Below are 21,260 nucleotides of genomic sequence, written 5' to 3' on the forward strand. Positions count from 1 at the left end.
TGTGGCCTTGCTGTTGTTTTCAACCAGTTTTGGTAGAGAAACAGTTGTGTGATTCCATTCCAGGCCTTTAGCATGTGTATGAGTAACTGCTAAAATGCAGACTAGTTTGGCGCAACAAACCGCAAATGCAACTGTGTTTTGTGTGTTTGATTTTGCCAAGATAATTATAGCGCTCTCCAGATTTCTGCAGATATTTTGAAGCTTGGGTTTGGCACAAAATATTTGTGGAGAGTGAATGCCTTTTAGGTCCAGTGTGTAGATTTATGGGGATTTAGGAAGATGTAACTGCAGAAATGGAATATAATCTTCTATAATGTATGCTTTCATTAGTGTATAATCCTTATATTTTTTTTGGTTACCTTGGAATGAGCTGCTTATAACTACAGAGGAAAGGACCTGCCTTTCAAAATGGCTTTGTTTTCTTCTTTTAAGCTTTCACTGTCTGTATCCTATATCCTGGACAAAACAAACGCTGACTCCAACTAGGGGATGTTTTTGCAGCTACCATAGGTGGGAGTATTCAGAGGGTTGTATCTGCAAGACTTGCACTAAATATCCCACATCGAACCTTTAAATGCTGACGATCTCTTAGTGTCACAATCAAGAATCCCTGAGCTCTATCTCAAAGGTCTATTTGCACCAAAACTTCACATGGAGATACAAAATACCAAATAACACCATGAAACAAATTTAAAAACACAAAACTTCTCTGGCTGACTATGGTGTTACTCAACAAAACACAAGTATTATAATTCGTATGTGTAAGATATAGTTTGTTCACAGGGAAGTAATACATGAGGATGACTTTAGAATGCACCAGAAACAAAGGGTAGTTTCACATGATTGATACGATTATGATACAAACGTTAAAAATTAGTTCAGAATTAGGCCGTAATAAAAAACTAAGTCCAGTCGTTTTTCTCAATACAAGCTTTCAGTGGTTTACTACTATGAAAACATGTATTGTAAGGCAAAAAAAAAAACATTTTCAGTGAATTCAGGTCAGTTTTTGTCCCAAGTGGCAAATGAATGAACTGGTCGTATTGTGTGTATAGTGGCTGTTTCTGCTTGGTTTGTCCGTACATGCGAATGTCTGCATGTGTGTAGAGGTACCTGGTCTGTGCACCAGTACCAGGTGGCCAGTATGGTGAGTCCGAGGGTCATGCCAGGCCAGGGCAGGTCTCCAGTGACGGCATCTCTGAACAAGTGCATGGCGTCCTGACGTGGCAGGTGACAGGTACTGTTTGGAATGATTTTACTGGGCACCGCCATACTATACACTTGCTCCAGGTTTCCATAGCCCCCGATTTTGTTAAAAGCTGAAAAAACAGAAGCACACACTTCCAGCTTGGAATTACTAGTTTTTTTTTTACACAATTCATTTGTATATTTGTAGGCAGAATGTGTGTTTCAAATAGTGGAGACTATACACACCAGTAACTGTCAGGATGATCGCTCCTACAATCATGATAAATGTCTGTAGAGTGTCAGTGTAGATGACAGCAGCCAGACCACCTGAAAGAAGTCAGAATGTGGGTATTGATTTACATCAGATTTCATTGTAATGAGCCTTACTAATGGTTAATAAAGCCCATATAAGATGCATATTGACATAATTATGTGTTAATATTTTCCCACTTTACTTCTTACTAGTTTATAGATTGTTTTACGATGTTCATAAAAGTTTTATGAGTTTACTGTAATAGTTTATAATAGCAATCCAAGCATATTTATTTACTTAGTAAAGGGTTACCATAATACTTACAGCAAAAAAAAAAAAAAATCATTTTGGTTTTTAGTGTCACAGCCTTGTGTTGTACTTTGATTTACACTTTTGTAGTCTCATTACCAAATGACCCGTGAACACTTACGACAATGACCTCAATCTATATAATTACCAAATTCGGTTAAATGCAGATAGAAAATTTTGTCATCATGTTTTGATTTTTTTAGATTATTAAATAGTAGGAAAACAAAAAACAAAGTGAAAGCAACAACAGCAACTATCAATACATGCTGACCCATTGTTGTCTGCTAATTATATCCTCATAGGAAAATAACTATAAAATATACAACTGTTGACTGTATTTGTGGTTGTTTATGTACCTGCAATTGTGTAAAGAGCAGTGACTACCAGCATGAGGACAGTGGACAGGTAGAGGTTCCATCCAAGACACACCTGAACAAACAAGGCTCCAGAGTACAGGTCGGTCTGGTCAAAGAAACACATATGTCAGCAGGACCAGGACAGATTCAGTCCCACTGCAGATAACGGCAATAAATAGAAACAACTTTTATCGTGTGCGTTTTTGTAAAATTGTCATACTGATATTTTTGTGAAGACGGATAACAACAGTGAGAGAACAGCCAGGTACGTTCGGATTCTCTCGCCCCCAAAACGACGGCCCAGGTACTCTGGCATTGTCACAATCTGAACACACACACACACACACACACACACAAACATAATGAAATCATTACACACATACATCGGAGGATTATTTTTGGAGGCTTGCAAAATCCACCTGTAATGATAAAATGACAAGTCCAAGTCATATCCGTCAAATTGGAGTTGCCTTTGCCATAAAATAGTGAAACTTAGCACAGTTGTATAACCTGAACATTTTCAGAAATGGAGTTGTAGCAAAAACACCTTGTGGCTGCTATATTACTTTACTGAATGAAACACTATTACAAAAAAAGGTGTGTTTTGATGGTCAAATACAATGAGTAGAATAATATTCAGTACAACCTTTAGAACTTAGCTTAAAAGTTCAATATGTAACATTGACATTAAGTACATGAAGTCTGTGTTGCATTAGTTAAATCAGTTACTATAGTGGATCTGAGTTATCAGTGCCACCTTTCTGATTCTCTACAAAAGCAACAGTGGCTGTGTCAACTGAACCTGAAGTGAACTTTTAAAAAGCCATAAAAAAAAATAATAAAAAAAAGAAATTATCTTCATTTCCATAAACTGGTTTGGATGGAATAATCTAGGCCAGGGGTTCTCAAACATGCGGTCCGGGGGCCAAAACTGGCTCGCCAAAGGGTCCAATCTGGCCTGTGGAATGAAATTGTGAAATGCAAAAATTACACTGAAGATATTAACAATCAAGGATGTTAAACACATTTTAGGTCAATTCAATCTAAAGTGGGTTAGACTAGTAAAATACTATCATAATAACCTACAAATAATGAAAACTGTAATTTTTCCTCTTTGTTTTAGTGTAAGAAAAGTAAAATTACACAAAAATATTTATATTTACAGACTAGTGTTTAACAAAAAATGTAAATAACCTGAACAAATATGAATAACCTGAAATATCTTAAGAGAAATATGTGGAATTTTAACAATATTCCACCTGTTACTAAATGTTTTGTGTATTTGTACATCCACTGTGATCTGTACGTTATAATGCACGTGTGTAAATAAATAAAGCGTAATATCGTTAAAACTGCACTTATTTTTCTTAAGAATTTTCAGGTTGTTCATATTCGTTCATGCTGTGTTCAAGTACAGTTTGTAAATTGGAATTTTACTTTTTTCACTCAAAAACATAGAGAAAACATTGGAGTTCACATTATTCATAAGTTCTTATCCTATTATTTATATTATCTTACCGGTCTGGCCCACTTTACATCATATTAGGCTGTATGTGCCCCCTGAACTAAAATGAGTTTGACATCCCTGATCTAGGCTGTGTTGTGTCTCCAGTAGGTGGCACTGTAAGCTGTGAAGCTGTGATGTTTTTCTCATAGATGAAACAATAATTAAGTCTTGTCATCAGCCTGCATGACCTGCTGTACCAGACATGTTTTCACACTTTATCAGAATATCTGTGAGGAAGCAGCAAACAGCAGATAGATGTTCACTACATCAGAGTTAATGCAAAAGATGTTTCTATTTTTCTGTATAAAATGGCAAAAACCACCTCACCTATAAGACTTTTTTTATTTTTACATTTCTATAAACAGTTATCAATGTGAAATAAAAAAAAAAAACAAAAAAAAACATCAAATATATTTGTGTGAACAAGCAATGGCTATCTTAGAAATGGAATTATATAACATGAAAAAAACAGACTCCCAGCACAACACAAACTCAAATATGAAGTAAACACATGACTACCAATGAAGTTCACTTACTGAAATTTATGGTGGTGTATGATGCTTGATTCATAAAATAAGATGCAACAAAAAAATTCTTATATTTTGTGACACTTTCAGTCCTCAACATGTTCAGGGTTGAAGTGTGCAATGTTCCATTCTATAATAAAAAAGTGAACATAATCTTTACATGCCATGGATGTGGACGTGTTTGATGTGTTCAAGCTTCTGAATAAACTCATCTATCAACCAAGAGTAATAGTTAAGTGTGTCACCCTGCATCTGTGTTTGACTGCATCCTGGCGTAACACCCTTTTGCGGAATTTTGTAGGTGGGGAGTGCTCATAATGAGGATGTCTTTTGGCACCTAAAGGTACCTGCTGAACCAGCCTTAACAATCTGATATATGCGTGTGTGGTTGTGTGTATATAATGAGTGTTACACAAACCCCTGAGGAGATGTACACAGGCACGAATACCCACGCCAGAGCCAGTAACACAAACGTGGCCTATGACAAAGAAGGGAGAAAGAAAATAAGATGAGAGAGGTTTGACCAGATTCTCCATAACAGTCACCTCAGGAGGGAAAATGCCACAGGTTAAACTTATGTAAACTCTTTAACTCTTGATATGTTGTGCATATTTTACACAGAACCGTTTGAGCTGTTGCTCTCATGCCTTTTGCAGACAAACTGGAAGGTGTGAAACAGTTGTACTGGTGCCCCCTGCTGTCTATAGACTGTTACAGCTGTTAAAGGTTCTTTACTGAACTGGTACAGAGTGAACCTGCCTCTGCGTATTAGACAGGCCTCCTTTCTGATTGTTTTTAAATCTCTTCTTAAAACCCACCTGTTCTCCTTGGCCTTTTAACACTTGTGTAATGTTGACATTTAGCTTCTGTTTTTTTTATTTTAACTTGTTTAATTTATTTATTTTTATTTGATTTTATTAATTTTCATGGTGTTTTTAGTCTTCTGTACAGCACTTTGGTTGTTTTAAAGTGCCTTATAAATAAAGTTGGATTGGATCGGATTGGATTTGTCAGATCATGCACTCAAGATCATTCTTTTATCTACTGAAACCAGAAATAGTACGAGTAAGATTAACATATATCAAGTTATCATTTGTTTCATTTGCTTCTAATTGGAGTTGCCTTCCCCAAACCCTAATACTTTTTACATGTTTTCAGTTTTTTAAATGTCTTTTTCATTTGTTTGCAAATTCAAACAATATATTTATTCTAGATTTTCTTTGTAAATCATTCAGCCTTATGTGAGATATGCTGTCCATAATTTTCACCACTCTCCACATAGTGTAGTTTTTAGCTCATGTGCTGAGACAGGCTGACTTCCTCACCAAAAATCCAAGCGTATTTCCTCAATTTATGCTATTTTGGTCAAGAAGTCTGCCAGTGTGGAGTAGATTGACCCCGTCAATTTTCAGCAACATCACTCCCAAACACCTATTTTTTGCAAACTATTTGGGGTGTTATTGTAGAAAATGTCATTTCTATGTGTTTACAACTGTTGGCAGCATGTGCTGGTTAGCATCTTTGAGATCAGCTCAAAATTAACAAAAATTTTCAAACTAAAATTATTCACCATGTAGCAATGAGAGAGAGGAATGCAGGCCTCAGTAGTCACTGGAAAACTCTATATGATGTTTATATACAATGTTAATATTTTGGGTTTCAATAATTAAAAAATATTTACAAATATACATTGTTTTTACATGTGTTTTCTTGGTTGTGGGCTAGAAGTTTGTCCTGGTTCAGTAGAATTACCAAAAGGGGAATCAAAACAAAAGTGCTAACATGCTTAAAATAATTAAACACAAGAGTTGTTGTTGCTTGTGTTGTTTTGAGCATGCTGTGTTTGTCTAGTTAAACCTATTAGTAGCACACAGGATATAGACATACCATGTAGATGGATTAGCAGACTGGCTCTGTTTCATTCCAGACACATCAGTTAAAATATAATGTCGTGTGTGTGTTTCTCTACTCACGTTCCATTCAAAGCCGGTGACTGCGATTCCTCCAGCAGCTCCAGTTCCAGCCAAACCAATAAACAGGCCTGAGCCCTCTGAACTTGCAAACAGAGACGCTCCAATCTGTCACCACATATACATTCGACACACTTCACTTCAGTTTACGAGAATTCAAGTATTTAGTTGTAAAACTGATCTCAAATGAAACCTGACAGCATCAAACAACTGATAATGAACACATTAGCAGTGGTGGAGCAGGTATTTGGTTGTTGTATGCGTTGATGTATTATTAGCACATTGTGAAAATACTCCAGTACAAGAAAATGTACATTTATGTCAAAATGATCAACCACATGTATGAAGTATGAAAAGTCAAAGTAGTCCCTGGAATAAAATGGTCCTTGTCAGTGTTGTACCAGTACAAATGATGTTTTTTGGGGTCATTTTACTGCTTCGTTCATGTGTGTGTTGTTGTACTGCTGTTCACGTTCAACAATAAGCTCCTTTTAACTCTTTACAATAGTGACATACAGTTGGTATCAATGTCTATATTCAATAAGACCATTATATGTTTGTAGTATTGTTGTCCTGTGAGAGTCATCCGTCTCTAAAAGGGTCAACTTTTCACAAGCTCAACATTGTATTTTTCATATTTATCTAATGATTGAGGATAATGTTTGACTCAGTCCATTAACAACATTTCATACTTCAGTTTATCAAAAACATTCAACACATTCAGTGTTGTTTTTGCTATAAATATCATCAAAAAGTACATTAATGTCTGAGATATAATCGTCTACTCTAGTGAAGTACAAGCACTGCAAATTTGTACTAACTGTAAGTAATTGAGTACTATCCCACCACTGCTTGTTTTTCCATCAGTCCAGCTCTCTTTAGTTATTATACTATTTTTACTCTTAATTAATAATAATGACTAAAACTATGTTTGTCAGCATAAATTATATATTCATGTTGAATTATAATGATATTTCCAACAGGGAATTTAACATGTACAGATCGATGTAGTAATTATCAGAAAATATATTAAAAACTAAAAGCCAACATAGCAATTTGTAGAGGGGAGACAAACTATTCATGCAGAAATATGTCAAATCATACGATAAATGTGCAATATATCATTAAGACTTTAAAAAATGTGTTCATTTCAGTAGTCAAATTCTCTGAAACACACACCACAGTGCAGTGAATTAATACAGAATTCCTTCCTTTGCCCACTTTAGGGGTATTTTACTTATTCAGTTACATAGATGATGATTGTCCTCCAGTGTGATGAATGTCGTGAAATCAAGGTCATGTTCATGTTACCATTGTTCTCATGAGTAACACACTGTGATGCTCTTGTATTAGGGCTGTGTTATTTGAGGGACAAGTCACTTAGAAACTACTGTACTGTAGGCAAAACTCTGATTTCAGATTGCATTTTGAGTTAACTTACATGAATCTTCTGCTTGGTTATCAAGGAAAATGCACAGATTACTAATGCTGAAATTTGTATTTTTCTCAACTGAAACATATAAACTTAAACTTGTTTAGAAAATACAACTTAATATGAAAAAATGTTGCAATTTAAATTTACGTGTCTCTAAATCCAAATTATCACCAAACAACTGACATTATGTTTATCTATTTCTTTTTCTGAAATAAATAAATCCTATTATGTCTGAACCTTTAAATTTCAGCCTTTTGCAAGTGAATAATGATAGGATGATGGACAGGTTGATACACCGATTACAGTTATGATTACAACTGCAATTTGAGTCATTGTGCAGCCCTATATCATATTATAAGTCTTACTGTGATTTACAGCTCTAGTCATTCTGATCTTTTCTTTCACATCCTTTTACAAAAGCATCATCAACAAGCTGCGGAACACATAATAAGAAATACAAATATGCACTTACCGGCCACCAGGCCATATCACGTCCAGCCAGGAAATATCCACTCAGGGTGTTCCTGCTAACTCTGCACGATGACTGGAAGACAAAAAACAGTAATAAAAGCAGGCAAGCACATACACTGAGCAGGTATAAAACACCTCTGAGTCTTACCCAGATGCCAACAGCAAGGTTCAGAAGAAAGTAGGTTGCTATGACAATAATGTCAGAGAAGCTGAAGGACTGTGGTGAGGCGTAGAAGTTGGTGGTGGAGTTAGACATCCTCAATAGTCCACACAAACACTCATCAAAAAGGCTTTAAAAACTCAGACAAAATAGGTTGTGTTAACCTTCCTGTACAGCTGCATATAAACACACAACTGTTGATTTCAACTGTTAAAATGTGATACTACAGACCCACCAGAGGGACACATTACACATCCTAATCTCTGAAAACTTCCTAATCAACCAATTTTTGCTTCTAAAAGCTTTCTTTTGCCTTTTACTTGTAAACAATTAGACTATCTTACAAACATCAGCACACATATGAACACCTTTCAGCGCTTTGTAAAAGTTCCCTCTAGTACCAAAAGGCTAAGATGAACTGTTTCTTGTATGTGTGAAGAGGGCAGTCCCTTTGCTGAATTGATGATTAAACACATCACCTTAATGTGGCACCTGTAGCGCTGACACACACGCTGTGCTAGGGGATAATGGAGTGCAAGTAAGGGTGAGCAGTGGAGTACAGCAGATGCTCATGTGGACCATAGTCCACGCTGATGCCTGCACACACACAGATGGTCAATCATTGGCGATGACAAGTTTATAATCATTAGTGTCTGAACACACAAACATCTGCTGGTAAGTGCTAAGTATGGTTTGGAAGAGAGTGGAAGAAAGACAGACAAGAGTTTAACAGATTCTTAACATGTTTACCACCAGTTACTCAAGAAAGACAGTCTGTAAGTCAGCTTCAGATTTCACCTCTAATAATATGAAGACTTTACTCCAATAAAATAGCCAGCTACAGAAACATACAACCATGGAAACACTTTGCAAAGCTTGCTAAATTCAGCTGAAAGGATTCAGGAATGATTTTACATTATTGGCAGCTGATGAAGAAAGATTTTGTTTTGGATGAAACCAAACATTAATATATTTTTATCTTACATTTTATCACCTAAGTCATAGCTGTCAAACATATAGCCTGCGGGCCAAAACCGGCCCACCAAAGGGTCCAATCCGGCCCATGGGATGAATTTGTGAAATGCAAATATTACACTGATATTAACAATCACGGATGTCAAAATCATTTTAGTTCAGGTTCCACACATAGACCAATATGATCTAAAGTGGGTCTGACCAGTAAAATACTATCCTAATAACCTACAAATAATGACAACACATTTTTCTCTTTGTTTTAGTGTAAAAAAGTTAAATTACATGAAGATATTTGCATTTACAAACTATCCTTTCACAAAATATGTGGAGAAGCTTAATAAACACAAACAACCCAAAATTTCTTCTGAAAAATAACTGCAGATTTAACAGTTTGAAACTAAATGTTTCATGTGTTTGTAGATTCACTGTCATCTGTAAGTTGAAATACACATGTAAATGATCAGCTGAGGTATAATATTGTTAAAACTGCACTTATTTTTCTGAAGACATTTCAGGTTGTTCATGTCATTCAAACTTTTAAGGAAACTTTGTACATGTAAACATTTTCATAATGTAATTTTACTTTTTTCATCGTTTATTATTTTTCTGGTCTGGCTCATTTGACATCATATTGGGCTGAGTGTGGCCCCAGAACGAAAATGAGTTTGACACCCCTGACCAAAGTGTTCTATAAATTTAGACTTGTACTTGACTCTGGTTTCTTTATATAAGTCCATCAGATATTTTACTTATAGATCACTAAATATTAGAAAACCTCAACATATCAGCATGTTTGTAAAATGAATGAATACAAGATACAGGATTTATTCTAAATAGATTATGTTTTGCTTAATCAGCTATAATAATAATAATAATGGATTAGATTTATATAGTGATTTTCTATGAACGCATACTCAAAGCGTGTACAGTGGATCTATTATTCTCACTCATTCACTCACACATTCACACTCTGGTGGTGGTAAAATACATATGTGGCCACAGCTGCCCTGGGGCAGAATGACGGAAGCTGGTAATTCACGCCTGTGGCCCCTCCAACCACCACCAAACATTCATCCACCAGGGTGAGTAGCAGCACTGGAGGCAAGGAGGGTGAAGTGTCTTGGCCAAGGACACAACAGCACATGACTAGGACAGAGCAGAATTCCAACCGCCAACCCTTCGGTTATTGTGCAACCCACTCTACCTCCTGAGCCACGGCCTATGTAATTCATAAAACAAGGACAAACACTGAACAAATTAGAACCACTTGGCAACAAGAGATGTCTGAGTCAAAACTCAAAAATATCATGGAAGCATTTAATATTTTATGTTTTTCAATGCATAAAGTAATCAGCGTATCATAATGTGTTATGTTCCTTGTAAGCTAATCAAATGGTAAAAGTGTTTGATTTTCTTTTGCCCATTATAGCTATCACACCGATGAATGAATGACTGAATACAGATGCTCAGCAAATTAGAATTGCTCCTTTACTCTTAACACATCTGGACTCTACTGTAACTATATAAAATGAAGCCAAGAGGAAGAGTGGGATCTGAGTGGGTTTGCTTCCATGCTAGCTGATGTGAAATTAATTCAGTGTCACACACAGACCGCTGGCCAGTGTTTGCCTGCTATAAGGAGCAGATGGCAGCGCTGGAGACACCCTGACGTCACACTCATCATCATTAATCTCACACACTCCCAGAGGACAAAATGTAAAAAGCTGCTTTGGAGGACAGCTTTTGTGTTCGATGGGAAAAGCAATACTTTTAATTGAATGGAAAATTGTTTGCTAATGACGTGTGTTATGTGTTATGGTAATTAGTTTTCATGATTCTTGATAGGTTTTTCACATTAGGTTTTCATCTACAGCAGGGTGCATTACAGTAAGGACAAAGCACCTGAGACATCCACAGAAATAAAAGAAACAGAAGGTTTAGTGTATTTATTCCAACAGCCAGAGAAAATATGCATAAGATTTAAGTTTGAGAATCACTTAGATGTTTCATTAAATGGTGATAAATAAGAAACTTTTTAAACAGGGGTAAAATTTGGTTTGATGTTTAATCTTTATTTTAAAGGTTAAGAGGTGGGGGAGCACCTCTCTGTCTCTGTCTAATGAAGAAGTGTCTATTTCTTCATATAGTTAACACACAAATCCCTTACTTTAACCCTTTCATGCATAGTGGTCTCTGCAGTGGACAGCTATTCTTCAACTGTTCTCTTGTATATTCATGGATTTTGTTTTAGTTCCATATCAGCCAACACAGTGGACGCTTATGCATCATCCCATACACTGTAATTCATACCATTACTTGATAAACATGATCTGCAGTAACAAGTTTGTGTAAATCAATTGCTTGGTATTGTTATTAGATTGTAATTAACAGTTTTTGTTTTTGTTTTTTTTAAAAACAAAAGTTGTTTTTTTTTGCATATTATCTCCATGAAGTGAGTAATGACTGGTATTAGCGTATGTTAAAATGCGAGAAAACATCAGGTTAGCTGCATTAAAAATGTTTTTCTTTCATAGTTTTCACACAATATATCTGTAAATACATGTTTCTTTGTGCCCAGCTGAGTCGACATTTTTGCAACTCCATGAAAAATAGGTTTATAAGAAAAATTTTTTTAGGCATGTTTTTTTCACGCCTAAAGAGGAATAAAAACACTCAGGGAAAAAAATCTTGATTAAGGTTCTCATAATTCGTGCATGAAAGGGTTAACTTCTTTCACCTAACAATATAAGGAACAGGCAAGTTATGTAGCTTAACTGAAATGACTCCTCCACTGACATACATTACAACATGAAGCCCTGGGCTGAAATGAAACTTTATGAATTTTAATATTGAAGCAATTGTTATTCAATTAATTGTGCTCCATTAAAAAATGTCTGGTGATAGCCAACAGTGGATGAGTGGAACGCTAATGCTTAGACAAAATCAGACAACTTTCAGCAAAACTGACATATATTCATATCACATATAAAGTTATGTGGTATAGTACTGATTTAAGAGGTTGTGTTATTAAAAAACTAAGACATGAACTCAGAAATGTAAAACTTGAGTCAATGTACTCACCTGAGTTACACTTGTGAGCTAACTAGCTAAGAGATGGTGCTAACCTGTGTTAACACTTAAATATGTCTTATTTCATTATTTGTTAAGTTGCTTGTTTTTGGTGTGTAATGGACCAGTAAATACAGACTTTTATATAAGTGACACGTGTAAAAAAAAAAAAAAAAAAAAAAAAAAAAATAGTAGTATCTGGTCGCAGTTTAAAGACGTTGGAAATAACAGAGTAATGTTCCTTCACTGTAAAATGAAAGTCACAGTAAGAGCAGGTTCCACCACAGACACATCAGAACGGTCTGTTCCTGTTCTGTGGATTTGTTTGCAGTGTTTTGTTAATTTGTTTGTGTGCAATGAAAAGTTTTATTAAAATATTAAACAAAAGTAAGAATACTTTTTGATAGAATAAATGCACAAAATGAGGCACTGGCTTCTCATAAAAACACTGAATTTCAAAGGTTTTATTAACACATAAACCATTCATAATTGCTAAGTTAGGCTAAAACCTTAGCCTACAAAGGATACTAAGAGCCGTTTGGGAGCCGAAAGAGCCAGCTCTTCTTTGGGAGGTGAGCTAAAAGAACCGGCTCTGAGAAGAAGTGAACTTCCAAAAAGATTTGTGACCGGCCCAAGATGGCGGCGACCTTTGGGCGGACATTCGTAGTTTCAACAACCAATCAGAGTTGAACAAAGCGCGTCACCCGGAAGTACTCCTGCACAACATCAAAAATTGCCGGGAAAGCCTTTTTACTGAAGCGATTGTAGAAGTAGAACTATTTGGGGGAAAAGCATACTGTGTTTTCGTTGGTTAACTAAGTATCGGTTCTCCTCTGAACTTGGGGACTTATTGGAGTCGAAATGGATGAATATGACGAGCTATTTGAGATTGAGGATAACTTCGATGAGCAGTTCGCTGATGAGCTGGAAGTTTTGGCAGAGATAGAAGGTGAGGAGCAAACAGACTGAGACAACTTAGCAATAGCCCAGCTCCTTTTATACACATGTCCCTAATATACGTAGATAGACTTGCATTACTTATACATTTACTTTGTATCCTACACCTGGCTGTTCAGAGTTAGCTTAGTCTGTTTGTTGGCTTCTCTGAGGCACTGTCATTTATATCTAAGATATTCCAACATTAGAATATTCTTCAGCAGTTTTCAGCTCACAGTATTCACAGTTAATATGTACAAATAGTTTTGTGCAAGGGCTGCTCCTATATGACACTCAACATAATAAAATGACAACTAAAGTCTGTTATAACACCACAGGGTTTAATACAACAGTTTAGGCAAAGATGTAGTTGTTGTCAGTAATTTAATTAGTACAACTGTACAAAGGAAATAGTGGGGTTTTTTTTAGTTTTTAATTTAATTCAGTTTTAGTAAGTTAAATTGCTATTTTTTTTGTCTCTGTTTATGGTTTCATTAACTTAAATAATTCTGGTGTGTCTCAGAGGACTCTTCAAACCAGGGGAAACGTCCAGGTCCGCGTCCAGATGATATCTCAGACATACAGCATCTGCTGGATCATCAGCCAATCAGTGAGTTCACTGGTTTTATGTGTATGATTTGTACTTCCTCTTCATTTGTAGTTATGAACACATTTTCACCTTAAATGTGACTTCATCTCTGCAGCCCCAAAAGCAAAGCGCCAAAAGCAAGACCCAGGTGTGGTCAAGAGACTTTTCACCTCATCTGAGATTAAAACAAGTGGAGGTCTGTCGTGGACTGATGACATCACACCCCCATCATCTCCAGAGCATTATGAACCCTCAAACACTGTCAGGTAATTTATTCATAGTTGTAAGTCTTAAAAGAATTCTAAGCAAATCAAGTGTAGGAGCTTGTAACACGGCACATGTGTCTTGAAAATAGAGCACGCATTTATCATTACACACATTTTTGCTCATAAGTAGTTTTCAACATGTTGTAACTCAAGTTGCGTGACAGCAAACAAGAAGCGTACTACCTTTTCTGAACTATGGGCTGTAGAAAATGTACCCTGTGACAAGGGGTTTGAATTCCTCACAGGTGTTGTCAGACACAAATACATGATTGCTTGATAGATAAACTTGGAAAAATAGCTTCACTTTTTGTTCCTTTTAAATAGTGTTGTGAAATGGCATCAAGTCATCTGCATTTATGAGTGTTTTGATTAAATATCTAAGTGGACATTGACTCTTGGCCAGACTTGAAAATAGTAGATGACAGTTATGCAACTTAACACTGCATGCCATCTGCTTCTTCCGCCAAAGTGAATCATCTTCCTCCATTTAACCCTATCCTCTGCATCCTCTTCTCTCACACCAACTATCATCATGTCCTCTTTCAGTACATCCATAAATCTGGTCTTGGGTCTTCCTCTAGACCTCCTGCCTGGCGGTTCCAACCTCAGCATCCTTGTCCTCTGTACATGTCCAAACCATTTCAGTCTGGTCTCTCTGACTTTTTCTCCCAAACATCTAATGTGTTGTTCCTCTGATGGACTCATTCCTGGTCTGATCCATCCTGGTCACTCCCAAATAGAACCTCAGCTCCTTAACCTTTGCTCTCTCCAGCTCTGCCTTCTGTCTTTTCCTCAGTGCCACTGTCTCTAACCCATACAGCATGGCTGCTCTCACTATTGTCTTGTACACCTTTCCTTTCATTCTTGCTGACACTCTTTTATCATACAACATTAAATAGAAAAAAAGTGGAAATCCATGCACAGCTACTGTAAAAGCATGTTGACATAATGTGCCAGAATCACTTCTCATTTTTGTGTGATTGGACTCCAATGAAAACGTAGTTTAATTAGTTGGATCCGTATAAATCCCCCACTCACTAGACCTTCTAAAGATCAAGCGATATTTTTATGAAATTGAAAACAATTACTTGGATGAAATTTTTTAAACATGATTTTGTTGTAGGTCTGTCCCAGCAATGTTGGATATCAGCGGCTTTGCTACGATCCCAGAGACACCCAGACGACCTGACATAGAAACAAGAGCATCTCTGCGTGTTCTAAAGAGACCGCCTGTGGAGGGGGATTACATCAGCGTGACCGACTCCTCAGGGACGCGAGTCTATCTTCATCAAAAAGAGGAGACGGGGCCAAAGGTGGTTGTTGACTGCTAAACAGGATGTTTTGGATTGCAGTTCTGTCTATAGTTAGGCATGAATATAAATAACAGTTTTGTCTGTGCTTTGATATTTCATATTTCTGAATGTATAGATTGCGGACTCCAGAATAGTGCCAAACTCCCAGGGTTCACTGGGGCTGTTGGCAGTGCCTATTAGTGTCCTGAGAGAGCAAGAAGCAGAAAAGGTGAGTGAGAATGGTGACACCTGCTTGTAACCTATCCATACTGTTTATAATTCACAATGTGTCTCTGGATTGTCATTAGTTGGCCATATCATTTTGCTTATTAGTATCATTTTTATTATTGACTCCTTATCATAACACAGTTAGAGTTATCACCCTCATATTTGGATCAAAACCCCCGGGTAAGAATTATCCCTGTACAAATGCTGTTTAACCCATAAAGACCTAGTATGACTTTTGTGGCAGTTCTGAAACATTATTTTCTCTGTATTTAACTTTTCTTAAGGGATTTATCACCATTTATTTATAATATTACCCTCTGTGTTTTGTGTTTTTTCAATGAAAATCATGTATTTTCCTAAATTTAATTTACTGATCATGTAGATGTTCATAAAAGCTCAGATTGAAGTTCAGGGTTATTATGTCAAAAACAGAGAAAACTGCTGAAAAAGTGACTTTTTTCAGTAAAATATATCATTAACTGAACATAAACCAAGCATTTCCATTCATTGTCATTGATCAAAATCCATGGGTTTTCTGGTGAATCAATGTAGAAGATGAAGGTGTTTCCATGGTAACTATGGAGCCTTTGAATGTCCAAATGGGTCATATCTGATGATTGTGAAAAAATGAATAACTATTTTACACCAGTTATTTACATGAATTGATAGTGGATCGACAGTTTAGATTTGTAGATGAGTTTGGTCAACAGTGGATGTCTTTATGGGTTAAGTACTTTGCCCATAGAAATTAGGTAATCCATTTACAGTGTTCATTAAAGGTTTTCAGCTGCCATAACAGACTACTCAGACAACAAAAAGTAAATACGGCTGCTAAAGAGGCGAACAGATATACATATACAACAAATATACACAGTGAAAAAACCTGCTGTTGAATACATGTTCATCAAGTGGCTTGATAATGTGGGTCCTTGGTGAGGGGAAAAATAGTCAGTGAGCCTGAGAGAGAACAACCTGACAGTTTTTTCTTTCTTTCTCTTTTGAAACATGCAGCGTCATCAGCAAGTTGTGGAGGAGTCTCAGCGTCTGACAGAGCTGCTAACCAGGTATCTGTCCCTCTAATGCAGGGGTGTTAAACATAGGCCTGTGGTCCAGTCTGGCCCGCGGGCTGAATTTAGGAAGTGCAAAAATTACACTCAAGATATTACAGGGTTCGTACACGTGCTTGAAATCCTTGAAAATGCTTGAATTTCAATCTTGTCGGTCTAAAAAGTGCTTGTATTTTAGTTGAAGTGCTTGAAAGTTCTTGCAATTATAACTTTGTGATGTATTATTATTATTTTTTAATATTAACTCTGTCAGGTTAGATGACAAGCCAAAGCTACTTACAGAGAGGTGATACATTTTGAAAAATAAAACTTTATGTCAAAAAAAGAAAATTAGTGAGTGCTCTCAGGTTGACTTCAGGTAAATTTTTATGTTAATCTTTGGCTCTGTGTGAGTGTTTCCTTTTTTTTGTTTTTTCTTGGTGTAAAACTGTGTTTTATTTTAATTTCTAAACTTTTTTGCTATTATGAAACATAATTTTAGATGTTTATAGCATAAGACAATGTACATCATTCCAATAAAAAGTAAAAAAGAGAATCATGAGTGTATATAGATATGTATTTTATCCCAGCGTTAATGTACTGTGCTGGAAAAATTTGAAAACAACCCTTAAAAGTGTTTGAATTTGACCTGAAAAATGTGTACAAACCCTGTATCAACAGTCAAGGGTGTTGAACTCGTTTTAGTGCAGGAGCCACATACAGACCAATGTGAATAAAATGTGAATAACCTGAACAAATATGAACAACTTGAAACGTCTAAAGAAAATTAAGCTCAATTTTAACAATATTCTCTCTGTTGGTAAATGTTTTGTGCATTTGTTGATCCACTGTGATCTATAAATTATGTTTAAGAAGCTGAAACATAATATTGTAGAAATTCTTATTTTAGTTCCAAAATCCAAAATATAAAAATATTATGCCTGTTACCAAATGTTTGTGTAACATTGTGTATAATGCACATGTATGAATGATAAGTTGAGGCATGATATTGTTAAAATTGCTTTCATTTTTCTTATTAAATTTCCATTTTTTCCGGTTATTCATGTCTTTTTTGTGAAAAGATAGTTTGTAAATGTAAATATTTCCATAATTTAATGTTTCTTATTGCACTAAAACAATGAAAAACTTGGAGTTGTCATTATTTATAGATTATTTATGCTATTCTTTTACTGGTCCTGCCCAATGGAGATCATATTGGGCTGAATTTGGCCCCTGAACTAAAATGAGTTGGACATCGATACTTTAACGCATGCACACATACAATGTGGTCACATATTTTGCTGCTTTCTTTCTGTATCACATTGTAGCAGTGTGAATGATGTATTTATTGAGCCTGAAAGCAACGAAGATGGAGAGGATGATCCTGAAGATGCAGAGGGACGAAGCACTCGGCTTTGGGTGGACAGGTTTTCTCCTCGACACTACACAGAACTTCTCAGTGACGATGTAAGGCATAATTACAATTCAGTGCAAATTAATGTAACTATAAGTAAATAATGTCCCGTGTTGTAGATAAATTCATCCCTGACAATAGTTGTGCCTTTATTGCAGTTTACAAACCGCTGTTTGCTGAAGTGGTTGAAACTGTGGGACACTGTGGTGTTTGGTAGAGAGAGGAAGTCACGCTCTGCGCGTTCAGACCGACACGCTCTGAACCAGAACTCATCAAAACCCAATCAACCCAATCAGAATGCAAATCGCTTCAAGAGCAAAATTGAAGTGACTGAGGAACTCCTGGAGGCAGAGCTGGACCAGTACAAACGACCCAAATTTAAGGTAAATATCTGTACAATTGTTTTACAGTACAGTTTAATTTAATATAATAATTATTATAAAAATATCTAAAACGATGACCTATCACACATACTGTATCGTATGTAATCAATGAAATGACCTGTGTTATTCTGTCCAATGTCAGTGATGTCATATCAGCTTTTATTGGGAAACATTGGATAAAACTCAAACAAAACAGTTATACGGTACAGTATACGGATGATACAGTAAATGTAAATCTTATACTGTCTTGGAATTATAATTGGTAACAGTAATACATTAGCATTTCAACCACACTTTGTCATTTTTTTATTATGTGCCTCCCATTTTGCAGTTTTCCATAGAAAGCATATCAATGTACAAGGTGGCTTCAAAAAGTTTGTGGGAAAAGGACAGCTGGGAAAAAACAGTTTAACTTATAATGTTTTCAATATATGATCCATCTAGGTCAATACAGTTCTGCAAGTGTGTGTAAAAGTCTGTGTAAAACTGAGGGCTATGCCATTTAAACCATGTCATGTACTTTGTCCATGAACGTTTTGAAGCCCCCTCATACAATATTTCAATATGAGTATATTTCCTATTATGTACAACCAGTGGCTTATGCCTGTTGAAAGCTAATATACCTTTAGATAAGTCAATTCAACTCATGTTTAGTTTGGATTTAACATAATACTCGCTAAGGTTGTTTGTGGGCATTCCAATAGAACAAAATAACATAACATGCAATTCTTAACTAATAATAACGATAGAATCAGAGGCTGTTTGTATGATTACTTTTTGAGTCATGTCAGATCAATTTTCATTGGCATTAGTGGTGAAAACAAAAATTCCCATAATCCTTGCTGCTTCACAGTGTCATCAGACTATGCCCTTTGTCCTTATTTTGATTGAACGACCCCTAGTGGTAGAAATTGCATTCAATGACCCATTGATATAACTACGAGATCATTTCTGTTTGTCGTCTGCCAGGTGGCTATGTTGTCTGGTCCTCCAGGTTTGGGGAAGACCACCCTGGCTCATGTTATTGCAAAGCATGCTGGGTACAATGTGGTGGAAATCAATGCCAGGTTTGACAAACAACTTGAAAATGTCATATGTCAGATTCCTAAGAATCTTCCTGCTGATGACTTCAGTGGTATTGTTGTGGTTTTCGCAGTGACGACCGCAGTGCAGAGGTCTTCCAGAAACGCATCGACACAGCAACACAGATGAAGTCTGTTTTAGGAGCCAACGAAAGGCCGAACTGCCTCATTATTGACGAGATCGATGGAGCGCCTGCGGCAAGTTCTCGAACATTTAAAACAGGAAAACCAGGAAGTTCCCTGTGATTGTGGCTAATGCGTGTCTTTTGTTTAATTTGTTTTACTTGATAGGCTGCCATCAACATCCTGTTGGCAACACTGAATAGAAAAGACGGACCCAGTGGGGAAGGAGAGACTGCAAAGAAGAAGAAAAAAAAGGAGTCCATCCTGCAACGGCCAATCATCTGTATCTGTAACGACCTGTAAGAGTCAACGATGTTTAAGATGCAGCAATGATAAATCACTAACAACTATTAGTATGTTGAAGAAAAGCCAGTTTTACTGTTAGAAGCATACAATTTATTTATCATAACGGAATTAGACAGACTTATTTATTCATTCAATCCGTTATTTATTTATGAATAATCAGAAAATGAGTTTAACCCTCATTTAACATGTAAAATACCAGATGTATCCTGGATCAAAGCAGGTATTATTGAATTTCTTTTTTTTTTTTTTTTCATTTAAGTTTTTATTGAAATTTTTATGAACACATAATCAGCAAAATCAACAAAAAGTGATCAAACAAACCTTGCTTGGGTACACTACACTACACGACACTGCATTCACATTATTCAGTAGGTATTACTGAAATTTAAGTTGACTTGACTCCAGTTATACCAAACTTTACATACCTTGAAAACATTATTCATGAATTCACAATCATAGGAACCTGATTTTTGACCAGTGTTCATGTAAAAAATGACAAATATGGCACTAATGCATAGATATCAGGTAAAGAAGCTTACAGTGATTTGAAAAATGTAACTGGAATTGCACTAAAGACGAAGACAATAATGATAGTGTAGAGCAGGAAAAAGCATTTAATTACCCACATGATGGAAACTAAATGGTGTCTATCGGAAACAGGATCATTTTAAAACAGGATATTAAAATAATATACTCTAAGTATATGTTATACAAGGTGTCTGCAGATCCTAAAAAAGTCTTTGAAAAGTCCTAAATGTGCTTGTCCTAAATTAAGTCCTTAACTAGCCTTAAAACTGATAATTAATCCTTAAAACTGGCTCTCAAAGGTCTTAAAAATTCCACAGACGCGGTGAATGATTTTGCTGTGTTTGCTTTGGAAATCTTTGTAAAGAATTTGTCAAATTTGTAATTGCTGTCGATCATTTTATCATAATGGGATCATCATCCAACCATCATTCATGGGTGGAGGCGTTTAATTATGAGCATTAGCAGAAACATTAGCTGTGTACAACTGGAAAAGTAACGTCAAAGGATTGAAACATGTTTAAGAATGACTTAAAACATCATAAATTTGGATTCTTCACCTGAAGATACCCTGCATTATAATACTATATCTAAATAAATGTGACATTCCACATTAAATCGTAAAGAGGTTTTTATCCGATATTAATAGTTTGCAAAATATCCTGTAGGCTCTGATTACACAACCAACCTGATAAAAAAGTCTGTTGTAAAGTGTTAGAACTGTGACATTAATTGTTTATTCTGCAATATTTGGGTGATGCTTTAGATTTTTGTTTGGTTTCTGTGGTAATTTAAGTAGCATCTGAATGATGTCTCCTGTGTGTTACTATTATGACTTGTTTTGAGGTGT

At 36.0% G+C, this 21,260-nt stretch overlaps 2 protein-coding genes across 4 annotated transcripts in view; one reads left to right on the plus strand and one right to left on the minus strand.

Moving 5' to 3' along the window:
* The window catches only part of slc5a10 (solute carrier family 5 member 10), a 33,383-nt gene extending 25,098 nt beyond the window's left edge, over positions 1-8,285 (minus strand). The window contains exons 1-8 of the mRNA XM_030141982.1: positions 8,165-8,285; positions 8,018-8,089; positions 6,114-6,218; positions 4,559-4,618; positions 2,327-2,431; positions 2,107-2,212; positions 1,435-1,515; positions 1,114-1,319 (exon numbers count right to left, since the gene is read on the minus strand). Of these exons, the coding sequence (XP_029997842.1) occupies positions 1,114-1,319; positions 1,435-1,515; positions 2,107-2,212; positions 2,327-2,431; positions 4,559-4,618; positions 6,114-6,218; positions 8,018-8,089; positions 8,165-8,272 (843 nt within the window). The 5' untranslated portion in view covers positions 8,273-8,285. The remainder of the gene's footprint in view (positions 1-1,113; positions 1,320-1,434; positions 1,516-2,106; positions 2,213-2,326; positions 2,432-4,558; positions 4,619-6,113; positions 6,219-8,017; positions 8,090-8,164) is intronic.
* Positions 8,286-12,964: 4,679 nt separating this feature from the next.
* The window catches only part of chtf18 (CTF18, chromosome transmission fidelity factor 18 homolog (S. cerevisiae)), a 27,130-nt gene continuing 18,834 nt past the window's right edge, over positions 12,965-21,260 (plus strand). For all 3 annotated transcript variants that reach the window (XM_030130506.1, XM_030130573.1, XM_030130643.1), the window contains exons 1-11: positions 12,965-13,169; positions 13,680-13,766; positions 13,861-14,011; positions 15,135-15,324; positions 15,440-15,532; positions 16,543-16,595; positions 17,906-18,044; positions 18,150-18,374; positions 19,344-19,441; positions 19,531-19,654; positions 19,748-19,878. In XM_030130506.1, the coding sequence (XP_029986366.1) occupies positions 13,082-13,169; positions 13,680-13,766; positions 13,861-14,011; positions 15,135-15,324; positions 15,440-15,532; positions 16,543-16,595; positions 17,906-18,044; positions 18,150-18,374; positions 19,344-19,441; positions 19,531-19,654; positions 19,748-19,878 (1,379 nt within the window). In that variant the 5' untranslated portion in view covers positions 12,965-13,081. The remainder of the gene's footprint in view (positions 13,170-13,679; positions 13,767-13,860; positions 14,012-15,134; positions 15,325-15,439; positions 15,533-16,542; positions 16,596-17,905; positions 18,045-18,149; positions 18,375-19,343; positions 19,442-19,530; positions 19,655-19,747; positions 19,879-21,260) is intronic.

The sequence above is a fragment of the Sphaeramia orbicularis genome, chromosome 1 (assembly GCF_902148855.1).
Source record: "Sphaeramia orbicularis chromosome 1, fSphaOr1.1, whole genome shotgun sequence".
Taxonomy (NCBI): Eukaryota; Metazoa; Chordata; class Actinopteri; order Kurtiformes; family Apogonidae; genus Sphaeramia; species Sphaeramia orbicularis.